Below are 18438 nucleotides of genomic sequence, written 5' to 3' on the forward strand. Positions count from 1 at the left end.
ATGATGTTATAAGGATTAAGTAAAACTAATAATGAGAAGTTAATGAGTGAATGCAAAAAGTAAATTTAAAACAACAACAAATTATACTACTTGATTAATAACAGCAAGCAATATATCAACTATATGCAGAAAACATCTACAATGAATTCCGTAAGTGTAAAACCATAAAATAGAAATTAAAAACCAAAATTGTAAACATAAAACACTAAATTGTATAGAATAATTCAAAGAACAATTAATAAGTAAAAATTGATAAAAATTACGATAAGAAACCCTAAATAGGAAAACCTGTAATAAGATAAACAATAAAATCAAAATAAACAACGAAAATACAAATATAATTAGAAAATTACCTTAATGAATGAAAAAATATCGAAGAATACGATGTAATTGAAGGTCAAAATCGAAAAATCTGGGCAAAAAAATTCGCAAAATCGAAGAACAGATGGCGCAGCGGAGAAAGCAATGTTAGAGAGAGAAAATGAGGACGCGAAAAGAGAGAAAATGAAAGGAAGAGAGAGAAAAAGAAAGGAGGTCATTCAAAGTGGAAAAATTACTAAAATGCCATTACTGAAATGAAAAAAACGGGTGGAATGTCAGCCGTTGGATTAAGGACGATCAACGCACCAGATTAGTTCCTAATTCCTATTCTATGCTTATGTTCTCACATGATCCTATATATATATATGTATATATATATATATATATATATACCATTTGATGTTTTTCTTTTGGAACATTTGTCAGAAACAACTTTTTAAAGTGTCCACTTTATATCACTTTTATCTCTATCCTCTCTCTCCTCCTTTCTCTCTCCAAAACTCTAGCCTCCATTGTTGAATTTGGAAGGGGCTTCCACCGATTTTAATCGGTGGAAAGCCCCAATCCTTGTTTCTTTATTGTTTTTTTTAGGTTTATAATAATGCTTCCTCCTTTTGGGAGGAACTTTTCTCCCTCGAAAGAAAGGGTTTTCGATCTCCTTCGAAAGACAAGGGTTTTTCGACCTCCTTCGAAAGACAAGGTTTATCTCCTCTTTTCGAGGGAGAAATTTATTAGTTTTGAATCCATGGTAGCAGATCTAATGGATTGTCGTGAAATTATTTCGTTGGTGAAAAAGTTATCAAGTTTTCGAATACGAACAGATGAATCAGAAGGAAAACATCCTCACGGCTACAAAGGATCGTTAGATTGTCTCTCCAACAAGGCTGTAATTTTCAGCGATAAAAGCGGGAAATGCTCCGCAGTGCAGGATCTACTCGACGATCGTAGTTTTTATGAAGGAAAATTCTATTTAATTCAATATCTTATGTATTTGTTAACGTCGTATCTCTATTGTAGATGTCGTATGACTTTTAATTAATGAAATATTTTTGCTATTCAAAAAAAAAAAAGTGTCCACTTTATTTAAAACAACCTTTTAATTTTTTTTTGCAATTTCAGACCACATTATAAAATTTTTTTACCAAAGACAACCAAATGTTACTTTCCGGCGTTGAATCTTTTTTTCCTGATGTTGACCACGAGTGTGCGAGTCACATGACCTCCTATATTGATTAATACACCCCTTTTCCCTCCAAATAACTCCTATTAAAACCACTGCTTCTCTTTCATTTCTCTTTTAGTACGAGTGAATTGGAGGGAAAATTGGTGTATTAAGCAATATACGAGTTCATGTGCGTTGTACACTAGTGGTCAACATCGGGAAAAATAGAGTCAACGCCGCAAAGTAGCATTTGGTTGTCTTTTACAAAAAAAATTTATAATGTGGTTTGAAATTGCTAAAAAAAATAAAATAAAATATATATATATATATATATATATTTAAAACGTTGTTTTAAATAAAGTGGACATTTTAAAAGGTTGTTTCTAACAAATTTTCCTTTTTTTTTTTTTTTTTTTTTTTTTTTTTTTTTTTTTTTTACCGTGGTACATTTTTGTGTATTATATGCATATATAATACTACCTCCGTTAAATGTTATGTGCAACTTTGGAATATTTTATATCTCACACATAATACCCCAAAGTTGCACATAACATTTAACGGAGGTAGTATACCATTAAAGTATAAGTTATTTTAATAATACTTTTTATGTACTATTATACATGTAGTGGTACTTTTCGTTATCCTTAGTGTTGATTATTTTCTCCGAAAATACCTACCACCTATAACCTATTATTAGAGCTGTCAAAAACTGACCCGAACTGGTGAATCCGAACCGTTTCGAAAAGGAACCGAACTGATAAGAGCTTGTTATTTTAAAACCGTAAACCGACCCGACCCGATTTTTCAAAACTTGAAACTGAACCGATCCAAATGTTTGAGAACCGATAATGAACCGTACCTGTTATCAAGCCAAACTGATACAACCCGAAACCGAGAACAACCCGAACCGAGTACTTCCGAACCCGGTAGCAACCCGACCCATTGTAAACTGAAACCGTTTAAACCCGACAAAACCCCGATAAACCCAAATCGCTTACAACCTGTAACTAGTTAGGACCGAACCATTTATATCCCGTACTAAATTATAACTGAACAGTTTACAACCCGTAACCGGTTATAACCAAACCGTTTATAACTTGTAAGTGCGTAACCTGTTATGACCCTAGAGGATTTTTTTTGTTTTTTTTTTTTTTTTTTTTTTTTTATCGACAGTAAAACAAAAGGGTTTAATTTGAAATACAAAGTATTTATATTGAATAGGTTTTTGATGTCAATGAAACTCTTATGATAAAATATTATCCTCCTTTTACGAGCAATGGCTTGTAGAACACTAAACTGTATTAAAAAAAATCTGAATCAAAAGGTAAATCTAGATTTGTTAATATCATTTGATTCTGAAAATCATTATACAAAAAAGGGACATAAAGCTAAACAACTAATTAATCCTCAATATGATCTACTGGAATAACTAATTAAAGAATGTAGAGGGTATACTAGAAGATATACGTTAACGAAACCCGTTTAAAAATGGCAAAATAAGTTGTCAAACCGACTGAGTTCAACTCATACCGATTATGACCTGAACCGATTACAACCCGACCCGATTAGGACCCAATATGTTTTGAACCAAAACCCGATTTAAACTGATAAACCCCGTTTTTAAACCGACCTAATTTAAATCGAACTGATTATGAGCCGGACCAATTATAACCCAACCCGATTAGAATCCGATCCGAAAAGAAACTGTGATAAAAATAAACCAAACCGATACGACCCAAAATTATTTAAAACTGACCCGAACTTACCCGATAAGAATTCCAACCCGTTAAAAACCGGCCCGTTATAAATCGAAAATCGAACCGAAAACCCGATTGACCCCCCTACCTATTATGCTGTAGTGGTATATTTTGCCTAAAGCGTGGCAATTCCGTTCAGCAGGTCGGGTTTAGTTGAATTGCCACCCCAATCAGATTTGAACCCCATCCTACAATCCTACACTCCTACTTAAATTGACTCCCGTATTCACTCTCGATGTCTGTCCACTGACGCACTATCGCCACGGATCAGGCGCTCAGTGCAACAGTGCGAGAAAGAGAGAGATTGTGGAGCGAAATACTAAGAAAAAGAGAGAGTGTGTAAAATGGTGGAAACCCTAGCTTTGTCGTCAATCCAATCCCTATTACCAACTCCTTCTTCCATAGAAGAACCTCGAAACTGGTTAGAATTACCGCGCGATGTAACACTGATAATATTGATGAAATTGGAGGCCATTGAAATCCTTGAAACCGCTCAATTTGTGTGTAAATTATGGTACAGTCTCTGCAAAGATCCATCAATGTGGCGTTCCATTGTGATGTTGAATTTGGATGAACCTGAATTGGCGGATAAATACCAGAAAATGTTGTACAGTGCTGTTGATCGTAGCTCTGGTGGTTTGATCAATCTCAATATCGAGGGTTTTGGTTGTGATGAACTTGTTATGCATATTGCGCAAAGGTACGTTTGTTTGTTCATCAGTTTTGCAGTTTTAATTTTATTTTTTGAGATTTTTTATTTGATTAATGGATTATTGCTTTAATTGATGATTGTCTTTCGATTTGTTTTAATGTAGTTTTTAATGTTTATTGCAAATTAGTTTGTTAATTTGTGATTTGTTCATGTTTATGGGGTTTTGATTTTATTAAATGAAGATGATTATCCTATATAAGACTTGTTGGTTTGTTGATGTTTTCTTTATAGTTTATTACTCTTTCAATTGTGTTCTAGTCTCAGGTGATTTCTGCTATTTTAGTCGGGAATTAACTGATTCCTTAGTTGGTATTAAATTTAGCTGCAAGATAACAACCAATTCATAATTTGCGGTTAGTTTGGCTATGAAAAGAGTGTAGGTACAATTTGCAACTCTTTTATGAAATTGTTTATCGGTTATAATGTTGCATAAAATCACACATTTCTGCTTTCTTGGTTCGATGTGATGATGTGGAATTAAGACTGCTCCTCGCCTCCTCCTATGTAGAGCAAAATGGAAGAAATGGTAAAGGAAACTATGTTTGGGCGGTTCATAATCATTTTTTTTGGCTAGCTTTCTGGAGTTGATTTCCTGCTCTAGTAAATTAGTTTGTTACTGTGTTTACTCAATTGTTCCGAAGCTTTCATTGCTCCAGACTTCTGCTTGTGTTTGAGGGATCATGAGTTCAGAACCATGCTAGAATCGTTGCTTATGTGCACTAGGATGACCTGTATATTCTGATTTGGAGGGCTGCTCGTTTATAACAGTGTTACTAGTTCTGAACATTGAAAATCCCTGACTTCTCTTTAGGGGTGTGTTTGGCATTAGCGTTTTAGGTAGCTCTTATAGGTTTAAACCTTATTTATGATTTGAATGCTCCGATTTTTGTTGGTTTATGATGTTTGTTAAAGTGCAATAGTGGACATCATTTTGTACCTGTCATGAATAAGGTTTAACCAACTATATTCTGGAATTTTAACTAACTTTCCCTCTTTAGAGGATGCTATAGGTAAATAAACTAGTAAAAGCAAAAATCCATTGGTCGCAATTTGATCAGTCATCGTATCTTTTGTGTAGACTACAGGTTATGGTTAACTGTGTCTAGCCAATTCTTTATCACTCTTATTATAATTGATGCATCTCCTGTGTGTTTGCTCATTGTTGAATCCATGATATCAATTTCTTCTTTTTCAATATTGTGCATTTTGGCTGTGGATTAAGTAGGTCATGAACAACATCTTTACTCTTATTAGGGGAGGTGTTTCAGATCATGACTAGGGTGGAAACTACTTTGCAGTAACTGTATTTGCATTTTTGAATAGGAATGTTTTATACAGTGGTATAATTGCTTTGAATATACTAGCCATAATATTAAGCTTGGTTATCTCATTAGTGTCATTACTATTTGTTTGCTGATTATTATTGATAATATTAAGCTTGGTTATCTCATTAGTGTCATTACTATATGTTTGCTTATTATAATTAAGATCTGAATTACAGTTCAAATTTATCTGACACTGCAAGTAATTAATCACTGTACCTTGGTAAGCATTAAAAGCCCATTTTAATTTTAAAAACGGAGATTATAGTTGTGTTATTGCTTTGTTGCTCACTTTATAGTGTTTGTTGGCTTGTATACTTTGGCGATTTTTGATGTTGGTGCAATTAGAGATTCAGATGTTTATTGACCATTATATCTGGGGTGCAGATCAAGTCTTCTTAAACACCTTCGCCTTGCATGCTGCTATAAAATATCCGCTGATGCACTGATTGAAGCATTTGAAAAGTTTCCTTTACTGGAGGAGCTTGAGCTTACTCTGGTCTCATTCTCAGGAGAGCAAATTCTAAACTTTATTCTTCGTTGCCCCTTCCTTAAAACTTTCAAATTGAATCAGCAAGGATCTAGAAACCCAAGTTTAGCTTGTGATGATGAGGCACTGGCAATTGCAGCAAGCATGCGTGAATTGCGCCACCTTCAGCTCATTGGAAATAGCATGACAAATGATGGTTTGAAAGCCATTTTAAATAATTGTCCTCATCTTCAGTCTCTTGACCTGCGTGCATGTTTTCACGTGCATCTTGAGGGCAATTTGGTGAAGAGATGTTTTGAAAAGATTAAGGACTTGCGTCGTCCCAATGATTCTATTGATGACTACAACTATCTTACCACAGATTATGATAGTGATTTCGATGAAATCTACGCAGATGAATATGATGACATGGACTACATTTCTGATGGTGATCATTATGAATTCTCAGATGATGATGAACTCCCCTACTATGCAGATGTGTATGATTAGTTGTGTGTTCAGCCACAAGTTCCAAGGAAAGCCATACTTGGTAAGCTCTTAAATTCTCCTTGACGCTAGACTTGTATTTGCTTTCTCATGATTAGTAGTACCTTTGTTTTAATGAAAGCCTTTTTTTTTTTTTTTTTTTTTTTTTTTTTTTTTTTTAACTCCCATTTCTCTTATTCCTTTTAGTGGCAATGCAAGGGTATCAACGAGAAAAAAAACCCGGAGAAATGATCTGATCTTTGGAGGGTAGTAGAACAATTTAAGTAGTTTTCGAAACTTATTACTGTGCTACCGACTGTTAGTTTGTGCTTGTATAATTGTATTAATGTGAATATCGTTTAAAGATGGTGTGTGCTTGATTGCTTGTGTGTAAAAAGAGCTATTATAAACGGTTTATGATGATGATTCACCAAAATCCTATGTGACTTTGATTAAAACATCATATTGCATATTCTCCCACCTACTGGAGGTGGGTAAGCTATTTTAAATCCAAAAAAAAAAAAAAAAAAAAAAAAAGTTATCCCCTCATCTAGTATTGTATGTAGACCGTAGGCATGCAATCTGGTCCTTCATATCAGGTAGATCCATTTGAATTGGGTCATTTTGATATTTAGATTGGGTTTTGGATTAGGTTCGGACCATTCAATTTTCAAGTTCGATTTGGTGCCATAAAATATTGTTCAATATCGAATAAAGTTATTTTGAATCGGATTAGTTTGGTGTAGGTGATTATTGTTTCGGGTGTTTTTGTGTCCCCTCGGAGAGTTACAACTCGAAGACTGGGTCCAACAAAGCTGCTTGTACCTGCAAAACAACTGAGCTCCGAATGTTCAGAGGTTTGCCTACGAAGGTTAAGTTAGTATGGATTCAGAGTAAAATGTCCGGAAAGTAAATATCTTCTCGGATTTCGAGATCAGGTGTTCTCTGAATTCGAGAGCAATAAATGATGTAATGATTAAGATGTGCCCCAATAAATAGGGGAATCTCCCTATTTATAGGTTCCTATAAAAGTGTGCCCTACCCTAGGGTTTGATGACCTAGGGATTTGGGCTGTGCCGTTTTGCGCTACCTCGGGAATTGGGCCTTGAAGGCCCCTAATTCCTGAAGGGATACCTGCTTGACACGTGTCATCCCTTGAGAGCTCCATTGGGAGGCCTTCTCAGGTGAGATGTGGCAAGCTCACATTGTTCCAAGTGGCGGGGGAGAAATACCCAAATCATTTGCCCCTCATAGGGGTTACGTGGCATGCCACGTGGTGCCTGTGACAAGTGTCGCCTCAATCATTGGTTTGGCATTTTATCGTTTACCATAGGTAGAATATGAGTTTTTACCCTAGACTTTTCACCCTTTCTATAAATAGGGGTTGACCCCTCCTTCGCATTCACACGTTTGCATGGATTTTAGAGAGAATCTTTGAATATTTGACTTTAAAAACTTGTCCTCTTTTGTGAAAGCATCCGACGCTTAGCCACTAGTCCGCATGCAAACAGTCGATTAGATTTTCCAAGCGGCTTATCGTACCTTCACTTAGTAAGGTAACCGTCTGCTCTTCTTTTTTAATATTTGTTTCTTTTTTTTCGAAAATGGTTTTCCAAACGCACTCGGCAGGGCTTAGGTTAGTGAGGAGTGTCGAATGCTTATTCGAGGACTCCCCTTTGGGAACTTCTCCAAATTCAACCGTGTTATGCAGGACACCATGGCTAGAACGAAGCAAACCAGTAGGACGTATAGGACGGAGGGTACCCGGTACCATTCAGAAAACTTGAACATATACTCAGAAGGCTCCATTAGGTCGCCTGTTGTTGAAGTCCATGATCATCCGCCTAGTGCTATTAACGCCCAAGGCTCCTCGATTTTGGAGGAGTCTGATAATGAACGACAAATTCCCGGGCCGAATGAGGAAATGGGGGAGGACATTGCTGGCATGCCCCTAACACGGACGATAGCTCTGATAATGACTAATTTATCATCTTCTGATAGCGCCTCCGTTGACTCGGAGGAGGTGCGTTTAAAATTAAATTCTGCAAGAGAGTCCCTGTCTGTAGACGGGGGGAACGATTGGCGAAGTCGTCTGCTTCACTAATCACGCCGGCTGGAACGTGCTCCTTATTATTTGCATGTTCCCAAAAGCAGGTGAGAGAAGATGGCGAGGGATTTTGGGAAGTTCATTTCCAAACATGTCATGGGACATAAGTTTATTCTCTCTATGCCGGACGACTGTGGCGTCTGCAGAGAAGGCCAGCTATGATGACCAATGCTTCGGCTGTTATGAGACAACCATTCAAGTTGGTCTTTGATAAGAATGATGTCCTTCAAACAAGTGCATTATTCCGCTAGATGGTTCGAAATTATTAGAAAGCTAATTATTCAGTGAGGTCAAGTGATCGGAATGCTTAGGTGGAGGCCGCTTCCAATCAGTAATATTAATGTATAATTAATATTACAGCTTAATCTTGATTGGACCTTTCGGGTCACACCCAAGCAACTAACGATTCGACGTGACGAATTAATAAGTCACTCGAGTAGTGTGAACAAAGACGTCGGTTTTCGAGCTTAGATCGTCGGAACCGAATCTTAAAAGTTGAGCAAAAATTTACCGCGCGAAAGGCTAGGGAAGCGCGCCAAATGGAAGTGTGCCACGTGGTAGTGCCATATGGCAGTACAGGGTGGCAGCAACCAAGTGGCAGCGCGCCACGTGGTAGCCATCATGTGGCAGCGACATGTGGCAAGGGGCCCGAACCCGGGTGATGGGTCATGGACGTGGGCAAAAAGGTGGCGGCGCAACCGAAGTTAACTTGGGGCTCAAGGTAGGTGCCACATGGTTAGCTCATAATGCAAGTGAGTTGCCTTGGGGAGCAAGTGAGGAAGTGGTGCTCACCTAACCATGTGAGACTTGTTACTTTGTTATTCCTTGGTTTATTTAACTAAGGATTGAATTAAACATTCTGTATATGTGGGATCTTTTTGTTAAAAAGTCTCACATGAAAAATGAGTGGAATTCACAAGGAAGCACTGCTTATAAATAGTCAAGGCATACCTTGGGATTGTTCACATGAGTAAGAGTTAGAAAAGACATCTCCATTGAGAAAACCTTTAAACTCATAATTACTCGAGTAGTTTGGTCGGACTTGGCTAACCTCCAAGTAATAGACCTAGTTAGGGTCGTGTTGCAAGTGGGTACCGTAGTTGGTTATCGCCCGTTGCGAGACTTGAGCTTTCTCAAGTAAAAGCTCGGTGAACGAGCGAAGCACGCTTTAAAGGTAATTTCATATTTCCTTAATTCTTGTTAAATATGTCTTTTGATTATATTAATTGTGAGTTTGATCTTTGCTCGGGTTTTATTTTTCGCGATGAGTCGGACTCATTAAAACTCAACATCGGTATCAGAGCCTCGCTCATTTATTTTTATAATAATAATTTTCAAGGTGTTTTTATGGCTTTATTTTTCTGGTTCTATGTTACTAATTAGATGAGTAGCTCGGTTTTATTAATTTTAAACTTGTTTTACAGCTAACTATGGCCTTTTGTGGAAAAGGCGTTCTGGAAATGTTTTCACCCTTTTAGGATTGTGTTTTAGGCCAAAATCTGACCAAAATTGCCGTTTACGAGGGATTTTTCGTTTTGACAAAAAATTTAAGTATTTCTAACCTTGAATCTTAATGACATATTTATGGTAATTATGTATTTGGTTCTTTCCTTAATGTTTCTGCATTTTTGAACCTCTTTAAGCATCGTTACGTTGTAGTAATTAGTGCTTGAAAGATTGGTTAAAGTTTTCACATAATTGCAAATCCATTGCATTAAGTGTGAAAAATTTATTCTTTAAGGCCTCTAAGTACTAAAGATTCAACCTTCAATTATTTTAAGAGTTTGAAACTTTGAGTTACTAAATTCTATGAAATTTTTTAGCTGAACTTTGTTGATTTAATCATTTTAAGTTGATTGGAATCATAATGTTTGAATCTTGTGATAGAAATTTCATTTATCTTCATATTGGAAGTTATAATTTTTCAAGTATACACAAGTTAAAGTTGGAATCTTTATTTGAATATTTTTGTTTATAATTCCAACTCCCCTTTATTTTTGCCAAAATCTCATGATTAATTTCAAGTAATTAAATTAATAATGAGTATTGTCCTAATTTATTTCATTGCACCAAGTTGAACCAATTTTATTAAAGAATAGTTCTTGGAAATAATTTTGGTTTAGTGCACATGGATGAATTTATTTAAGTTGGACTTGTTATAATTTTTCATTTTTTCTCATTGAATAAATTCTAAAATTAATTTGGGATTAATTAGTTTGTGTCACGCAAAAACTCATGTTTAATCCCGAGAGTGTGGCATGCAAACAAAGGCACACTACCCTCGGCCAGCCGGCTGCTAAGCAGCCCACATGTGGTTGCCCTGATGCACTTGGTGCGTGCCTCACAATAGCAGCGTGGCTAGTGCGCCCAGCCACATCAGCAGCACAGCCGCATCAGCAAGGCAGCAGCGCGCTACGGCTGTGCTATGTGAGATGCGTGTTGTTGTGTTGTGGGTGCATGTGTGCGCAGCTTGGTGCGGAAGAGGGTGTGCGAGAGAAAGGTCGTGGTACGACAGCAGTATAATAGCTGCAGCCTTGGCTCGCCATAATGTGCGGGGTTCCAGGCAGCACCTAGCAGCACCTTAGCACACATGGCTGGAGCTATTAGGTAGTGCCAAGCACACGCATGCATACGAGGGCTGGGTTGATAGCCTAGGCCAACCCGACACACTTTGTTTTTTTCGGTTTTAATTTTGCAAAATTTGTGGCTTTAATTATTCTAATTAATTTAATTATTTTGGTTTTAATTATTTTAATTAAATTTTTGAGGCTAGGCCTCGATTTTGAGCGGCATTGGCAAAATTTTATTTTGGAAATTTTTTGGGTTTACCGGCTTAATTAATTGGGTTAATTAAGATAGATGCGGAATTTAGTGGGAGCTTCAATTTTAATTGCGCTAAATTACATAATCGGTTAAACAACTTAGACTAGTTTTATTAGGTGTGTTAATGGGATTAACGACCTAAATTAGTTACTAGTTTACACTTGTTTGTGCATCGTTACTTGTTTATTGTTGTAAAATGCATGTGCCATTCACAAATAGTGAATGGAATGTATATTCTCCCGCAGGTTTTATGAAATGGCAACTAGTGGGGCCAGATTAGAATAGAAAATACGGATTGCGTTCCGTCTCGTATTTCTGTAAATCTAAATATGGTCTGCGAACCGTTGAGTATTTTTGTTGAATGCATTTGACATCCATTTAATTTAAAAAGCTTTGTTAAAATGTGTTTGACTTTCATTTGATTCTAAAATATTTGTTTGAATGTGTTTGTGTTTCATTTGATTCAATTAATATTGTTGAATGCAATTGACTTTCATTTACATTAAAAAGCTCTATTTGTATGTGTTTGACTTTCATTTAATTGAAAAAACTTTGTTTGAATTAGTTTGATTTTCATTTGATTCAATTAGCATTGTTAAATACATTTGACTTTCGTTTGATTAAAAAATCTTTGTTTCAATGTGTTAGATTTTCCTTTGATTCAATTAACTTTGTTGAATGCATTTGAGTTTCGTTTGATTGAAATGCTTTGTTTGAAAGTGTTTGACTTTCATTTGATTCAAAAAGCTTTGTTTGAATGTGTTTGACTTTTATTTTATTCAATTAGCATTGTTTAATGCATTTGACTTTCATTTACTTTAAAAAGCTCTATTTGAATGTGCGTGATTTTTAATTTATTGATAAATCTTTGTTTGAATGTGTTTGATTTTCATTTTATTTAATTAGCATTGGTTAATACATTTGATTTTCATTTGATTCAAAAATCTTTGTTTCAATGTGTTGGACTTTCATTTGATTCAATTAGCTTTGTTGAATTCTTTTTAGTTTCGTTTAATTAAAAATACTTTATTTGAATGTGTTTGACTTTCATTTGATTTAATCAGCTTTGTTTGAATGTGTTTGACTTTCATTTAATTCAATTAGCTATGTTGAAGACATTTGACTTTTATTTAATTTTAAAAGCTCTGTTTGAATGTGTTTGGCTTTCATTTGATTCAAAAGGCTTTGTTTGAGTTTCTTTGATTTTCATTTGATTCAAAAAGCTTTGTTTGAATGTATTTGACTTTCATTTTGTTCAATTATTATCTTTGTTGAATACATTTGTCTTTAGATTGATTCAAAAATCTTTGTTTAAACGTGTTGGACTTTCATTTAATTCAATTAGCTTTGTTGAATGCATTTGAATTTCGTTTGATTAAAAATGTTTTGTTTGAATGTGTTTGACTTTCATTTGATTAAATTATATTTGTTGAATGCATTTGACTTTCATTTAATTTTAAAAGCTCTGTTTGAATGAGTTTTACTTTCATTTGATTCAAAAAGCTATGTTTGAATTTTTTTAACTCTCATTTGATTCAAAAAGATATGTTTGAATGTGTTTGACTTTCATTTGATTCAATTTGCTTTGTTGAATGTGTTTGACTTTCATTTAATTCAATTAGCTTTGTTGAATACATTGGGTTTTCATTTTATTTAGGAAAGTTTTTTTAACTACCACCTAAAAATGTATCCATTCTCAAAATAACCACCCGTTTAATTTTTATTTTAATTTACCACCCTTTAAATTAAAAAACTACTAGAGTACCACCAATATCAAAAAGCTTTGTTTGAATGTTTTTTATTTTCGTTTTATTAAATTAGCTGTGTTAAACGCAAATGACCCAAAATTTGATGGGCAGTCGTCGAGCCTACCAAAGATAAAAACCTAACTTGGTCTCTCTAATGGGTAGAAAGGGCAAGTAAGGGTTGATCCTACAAGGACTAAGGGGAGCACTAACAAGTATCGATTTATGATAAGCTAAGTCAAGTCTATTTGGCTTTTTTTTTTTTTTTTTTTTTTTTTTTTTTTTTTTTTTTTGACAATAGCAAAATAAGGACTAGAAATACAATAACCTATCTATAATCAGATAGGGAGAGCCTACAACGCTTAGCCATGTCATTTGCCCTCTGCACTTGATCTCGCTGAAATTTTAGGACCGTGCACCTTGTGAAGGTTTCGCCCACTTCCCTAATTTCTTTTAACATCCAAGTTATTGTGATGTCCTTACCTTGCCTATCCTGTAGATTGCTTAGAAGAGAGACCGAGTCTGAGAGAATAAGAACCCCTTGTTTGCCTTTGGCCCGAGCCCATTTCATTGCTTCGATGCACGCCCATGCTTCGCCGTGCAAAGCTAAAGAAGCTACCCCATGTTTCCCATATTCTTCGCTCGAACCTAACACCGCCCAACCTACCCCTGCCCTTCCCGTCTTTTTATCCCACGACCCATCCACTTCTACGATAAATTTGTCATATCCATCCCTTTCCTTCCCCAAGTGCACATGATTGAAACCAAGTGGCAAAATGGGACCTTCCCTGCTATCCCCTTCTCCATCTTCATACCTGTCATTTTGAGTGTAAGTCCCATGATCATCCATGGATTTACTGATGAATTCCCTTACCAGACTCGCTGTCCTAGTTGCACCATTAAAGCTTCTGGCATGCCTGGTTTTCCAACAATCCCCACATAGTGGTGATAAACAAAACACCACGAATCCCTGTATACCATATTTGCTATAGAAAAGCAGGATATGATGTTGGATCCAACGGTAGAGTCAGAGCAAATTGCCAGGGAGTTCTCCCAGACTTCCTTTGCTAGAGTATATAACCTAAAAAGATGCTGACTGTCTTCCAACTCCAACCCACAGTGGCCACACATTGCATCTAAATGTATTCCCCTGTTAGCTAGATTAAGTTTAACTACGATCCCATCATGAAAAAGCTTCCACATGAACAATTTCCATTTGGGTTGGATATTCATCCTACAGATGACCTTTACCAACTCTTGCTCGTTGTTATCAATGTGCGGTCTCTCTAACACCTGTGCCCTAGAGCAAAAGTAGTATCCTGTCTTAACTGTGTGTCTGCTTGACGGGTGGAATTTCCAGTATAGGAAGTCATCTTCCTGTGAATGGGAGATTTCCATAGCTAGAATTGACTTTGCACTATTCCAATCAAAGCACTCCCTAACCTTCCCTGCTTTCCACTGCAAAGATTCTCTGTCAATAAAGTCACTGACCTTCCATCCTAAGGCGGCCCCTAAAGTTTGGTTCGAATTAACTAGAGGCGTATCACCATTAACCCAAGGCATGCTGATGGCCTTGATATTCTTTCCGTTGCCAACTTTCCACACAAACCTTCCCTAAAAGTTTCTGTGACCTTTTGAAAGTTTGCCCTTCCCATCGAGGGGTTTCCTACCCTAACATAAGGCCTTGCCATATTGCAGATCCCCCAGCCTGAAAACCATTATATACTCTAGAAAGAAGAAGTTGCGGGTTGAGCTGCATCCTAGTAGCTTGCTTGAAGAGTAGGGCATTGTTTAGGTTTGAAGCTCCTCTAATGCCTAAGCCTCCCATGCTCTTGGGGAGTTGGATAGTAGCCCTGTTAACCCAATGCATCCCCTTATTCCCATTACTTGACCACCAAAATCTCGTGATCAGGGAGTCGATTCTGTTTGCTATGCTTTGTGGCAACTTTATACATTTCATAACATGAGCCGAGATGCTTACCAGGACAGTGTTGATAAAAATAAGTTTTGAAGCTTGGGAGAGGCACAGGGTAGCCCAAGCCATGATTTTCTCAGTTACCTTATCCACTAGGAATTGAAAGGAGAGGCTCCTTTTTCCTCTTATATCAATCGGGGCACCAAGGTGTGTACCCATATTGGTTGTTTCTGTCATACCCAGAATCCTTTTAAAAGATAATTTTGTGCTATCCTCCACCCCCGGGGAAAATTTCACAAAAGACTTCTGGACATTAAGTTGTTGGCCCGATGCCTTACCAAACCTGTGAAGGATGTCCCCTATACATAGACAGGAGTCCTCTGTTGCTTTGAAAAAGAGCATTGCATCATCCGCAAAGAACAGGTGGGAGATAGACGGTGCTCTCCTCGAAACTTTCAACCCTTTAAATTGTTTGATATCTTCTGCCAAGGTCACCATCCTAGAAAGGATATCCATATAGAAAATGAAGAGATACGGGGATAGTGGATCTCTTTGTCTTAGACCACACTTGGGAGCAAAGTGTTCAGAGGTCTTCCTGTTGATGACTGTCTTATAACTTACTATTGAGATGCATTGAGAGATCATCCTAATCCAGTGGCTCGAAAACCCATAAGCGTGTAGCACTTTTAAGAGGAAGACCCAATCTACCCTGTCGTATGCCTTTGAAATGTCAATCTTGACCGCATTAGAGCCCTTTCTCGAATTTATAAGGTGCAGGAGTTCATGACTCAAGAGGATGTTATCCTCCATATACCTACCTAGTATAAATGCATGTTGATTCTCTGAGATAAGGTTTGGCAGAACCTTTTTTAGCCTATTGACAAGGCACTTTGAGATGCATTTGTAGACCGTGTTGCATAAAATTATCTTCCTGAATTGATTGGCAAGTTCTGGCACCTTAACCTTCGGGATCAAAACCAAAAGGGATTGGTTCCACTCCTTAAGCATGTGACCTAATTTCAAGAACTGATGAACACTGTCCAACACTAGCTGTCCTACCTCCTTCCAATAGACCTAAAAGAAATTTGCAGTGAAACCATCCGGGCCCGGGGACTTGGATTTATGAATGCTAAGCATTGCCTTTTTTAATTTCATGATCTGTGAAATCCCCGTCCAGCCAGCCTTTATCCTCTACTGTCAATCCCGGGATATCAAGCTGCCTTATCAAAAGATCAACCTCTTCCCCATGATTATCATCCATGGTCGGGTTATAGATATCCTTGATTGACTTCAGGATTACATCTTCCACTTCTCTTTGCCCTTTAACCCAAGTATCATTCCCATTTCTTAACGTCAATATTTCATTGTTTGATTGCCTTTGTTTAATTTTCCTGTACATCAAAGAAGTAGGGCAGTCACCATACCTAACCCAATTGGCTTTCATCCTCTGTTTCCAAAAATCGAAACACAGTTGGCTTTCGGGAATAAGCCGTTTGATGTGTTGGATGTAATCATCCCCTTCCTGAACTGTGTTGATGTTCATACCCATTTCATGAAGGTCTTTATAAAGTTTCCTCCAATTTATGCCCCTACTTTTCTTGTTACTCAAACACCAGTTTTGAAGCTTTGTCCTTACCAAGATTAGCTTTCGCGATAGTTGAAACATGTGAGACCCATTAAACTTAGTCTTCCATGTTACTTCCACTATGGTCTTAACCTCTGGGAAGTTGAGACACCAACTCTCAATTTGGTATGGCCTGTTAGACCCCATAGTACTAGGGTGGGAGTAGTAAGTAATTGCCGCATGATCTGACACCGTAATTGGTTCATGTACAATTCTCCCATCGGGGGAGTGGACGAACCATTCCTCCGTTATGTATCCTCGATCTAGCCTCTCAAGAATGAGGCCACTTCCTTCTCTTTTATTGCTCCAAGTAAACTTTGGACCCGAGAAAGGGACTTCCGTTGCATTGCTACTGAACCTCCAATTAAGAAAAGCATCAACGCCTCTAATCATAACCGAGCCCCCTAACTTGTCACTTTCGCTTTCAATTTGATTGAAATCCCCTATTACTAGCACATTTTTGTATTCTTCTAGGAGCCATTGAAGTTGCTCCCAAACTAAACCCCTATTTTCTACTTGAGGTTCACCGTAAAGAAAAAGGACATACTTTAAATTACCATTCGATTCATTAATGATCTTACAAAAGATAAAGTTCTTAGAAGAGTACAAGCATTCCACTACATCATTAGACCAACTTAAAACTTAAAGGCCTCCACTACTTCCTTCCGAGTTCCAACCAAAAATCGAAGTAGGATGCAAAATATCTAACTGACTAGCCGCAATAACATAATCCATCTTAGTTTCCGAGATGAACATAAAAATAGGTAGCTTCGAACGATAGAGTCACACTAGGTAGGGAATTGCAAGGGAGTGTGGGTCATTCAAGCCCCTACAATTCCAAGACACAACATTCATATTCCATTCGGGGGCTGATCTGGTACAACCACCTCACCAATTGAAGCTAGTCTCACCGAGTCAAACATTGCCACTTGTAGATCGATATCCATGTCATCCTTCCTAACCCTTAGAGCCGAAGTCACTTCTTCACTTTTTTGCCTTTTGTACGAACCCGAAGAAGAAGAAGAGTCCGATTGGCGCCTTTTAGAAGACATCATTTTCTCAATATCCTCATCGATATCAACCTAAACTCTCTTGCCATATCCGGATCCGAGATTGCCGTGGAAGCAAACTTGCTTCCCCCTTTTTGATCCCTAATCCAAATGCTAAACCCTCCTTTGTCGGCCCATCGATGAAGCCTTTTAAGCCTCTTACGTCCTACCCAAGAGTAATCCACTTCACTATATCTCACCGAGTCTCCATCACAAGAATGAGGCAAATGCCCAATAGCCTCTCTTATCCTCTCCCTACAATTTGTACTATCATCATAGTTAAATAAATCCGTAAAATTGAATGAGCTAAAAGGAGATACCGGTGTGTTGGGTAGGTCGAACTCAGTAAGTGGCAAGTAAATCCGAATGAGAAAGGCGCAAGAAAGGTGGAGACGTGCTCCTCACGTTTCGATGTAAAACCCTGATTTCTGCACCTTTAGCACTCCTTAATTGGTGGATACCATAAAGCCGCGCGCAAGACAATTAGTTGTGCTGCCCATAGAAACGCAACCAAATCACTTGTGCTGTGATGCCGCGCGCAACTCATTCTATTGCGCGCGACACCTGCTGTGGCAGAATGCTCGTTCTATTGCGCGCGACACCTGCTGTGGCATAAAGATAAGAATTGAATTAAATTATTGTTGGTTGATCACTTAAGCCAAGGCGAATATTGTTTATTTTCTTGTCCTTTTCACGAATTTGATTAAATAAGAATAACGACATTACGATGTAATTCCTACGTGAATTAATATGTGTAAATAAAATCAACTAACATAGTGTTAGGTATCGCGTTGCATATATTGTTTGGTGATGAAATTGTAAAAAAGGAAGAGCTAGTAGAGGCCGCACTAGAGCTAGGATAACGATTCCCCTCTAAAGGGAACGTTATTTTGATACCCTCGCTCTCGAAATCATTTTTGGTTTATAGACCAATTTGGGCATGGGT

The 18438-nt window shown here is 37.3% G+C and overlaps 2 protein-coding genes across 2 annotated transcripts; one reads left to right on the plus strand and one right to left on the minus strand.

Annotated features, from left to right (window-relative positions):
• The first annotated feature begins 3376 nt into the window (after nucleotides 1-3376).
• LOC145634856 (putative F-box/LRR-repeat protein 23) lies at nucleotides 3377-6646 on the plus strand. The gene is made up of 3 exons (XM_081686199.1): nucleotides 3377-3940; nucleotides 5662-6293; nucleotides 6437-6646. The coding sequence occupies exons 1-2, from the start codon at nucleotides 3585-3587 to the stop codon at nucleotides 6251-6253; spliced, it is 948 nt and encodes a 315-aa protein (XP_081542325.1). The 5' UTR covers nucleotides 3377-3584; the 3' UTR covers nucleotides 6254-6293; nucleotides 6437-6646.
• Nucleotides 6647-15948: 9302 nt separating this feature from the next.
• On the minus strand, nucleotides 15949-16836 carry LOC145636924 (uncharacterized). The gene has a single exon (XM_081688457.1). It carries the CDS (start codon nucleotides 16834-16836, stop codon nucleotides 15949-15951), a length of 888 nt encoding a protein of 295 aa, XP_081544583.1.
• Between the last annotated feature and the right edge of the window lie 1602 nt (nucleotides 16837-18438).

This window comes from Chenopodium album, chromosome 6, assembly GCF_948465745.1.
Source record: "Chenopodium album chromosome 6, dcCheAlbu1.1, whole genome shotgun sequence".
Classification (NCBI taxonomy): domain Eukaryota; kingdom Viridiplantae; phylum Streptophyta; class Magnoliopsida; order Caryophyllales; family Amaranthaceae; genus Chenopodium; species Chenopodium album.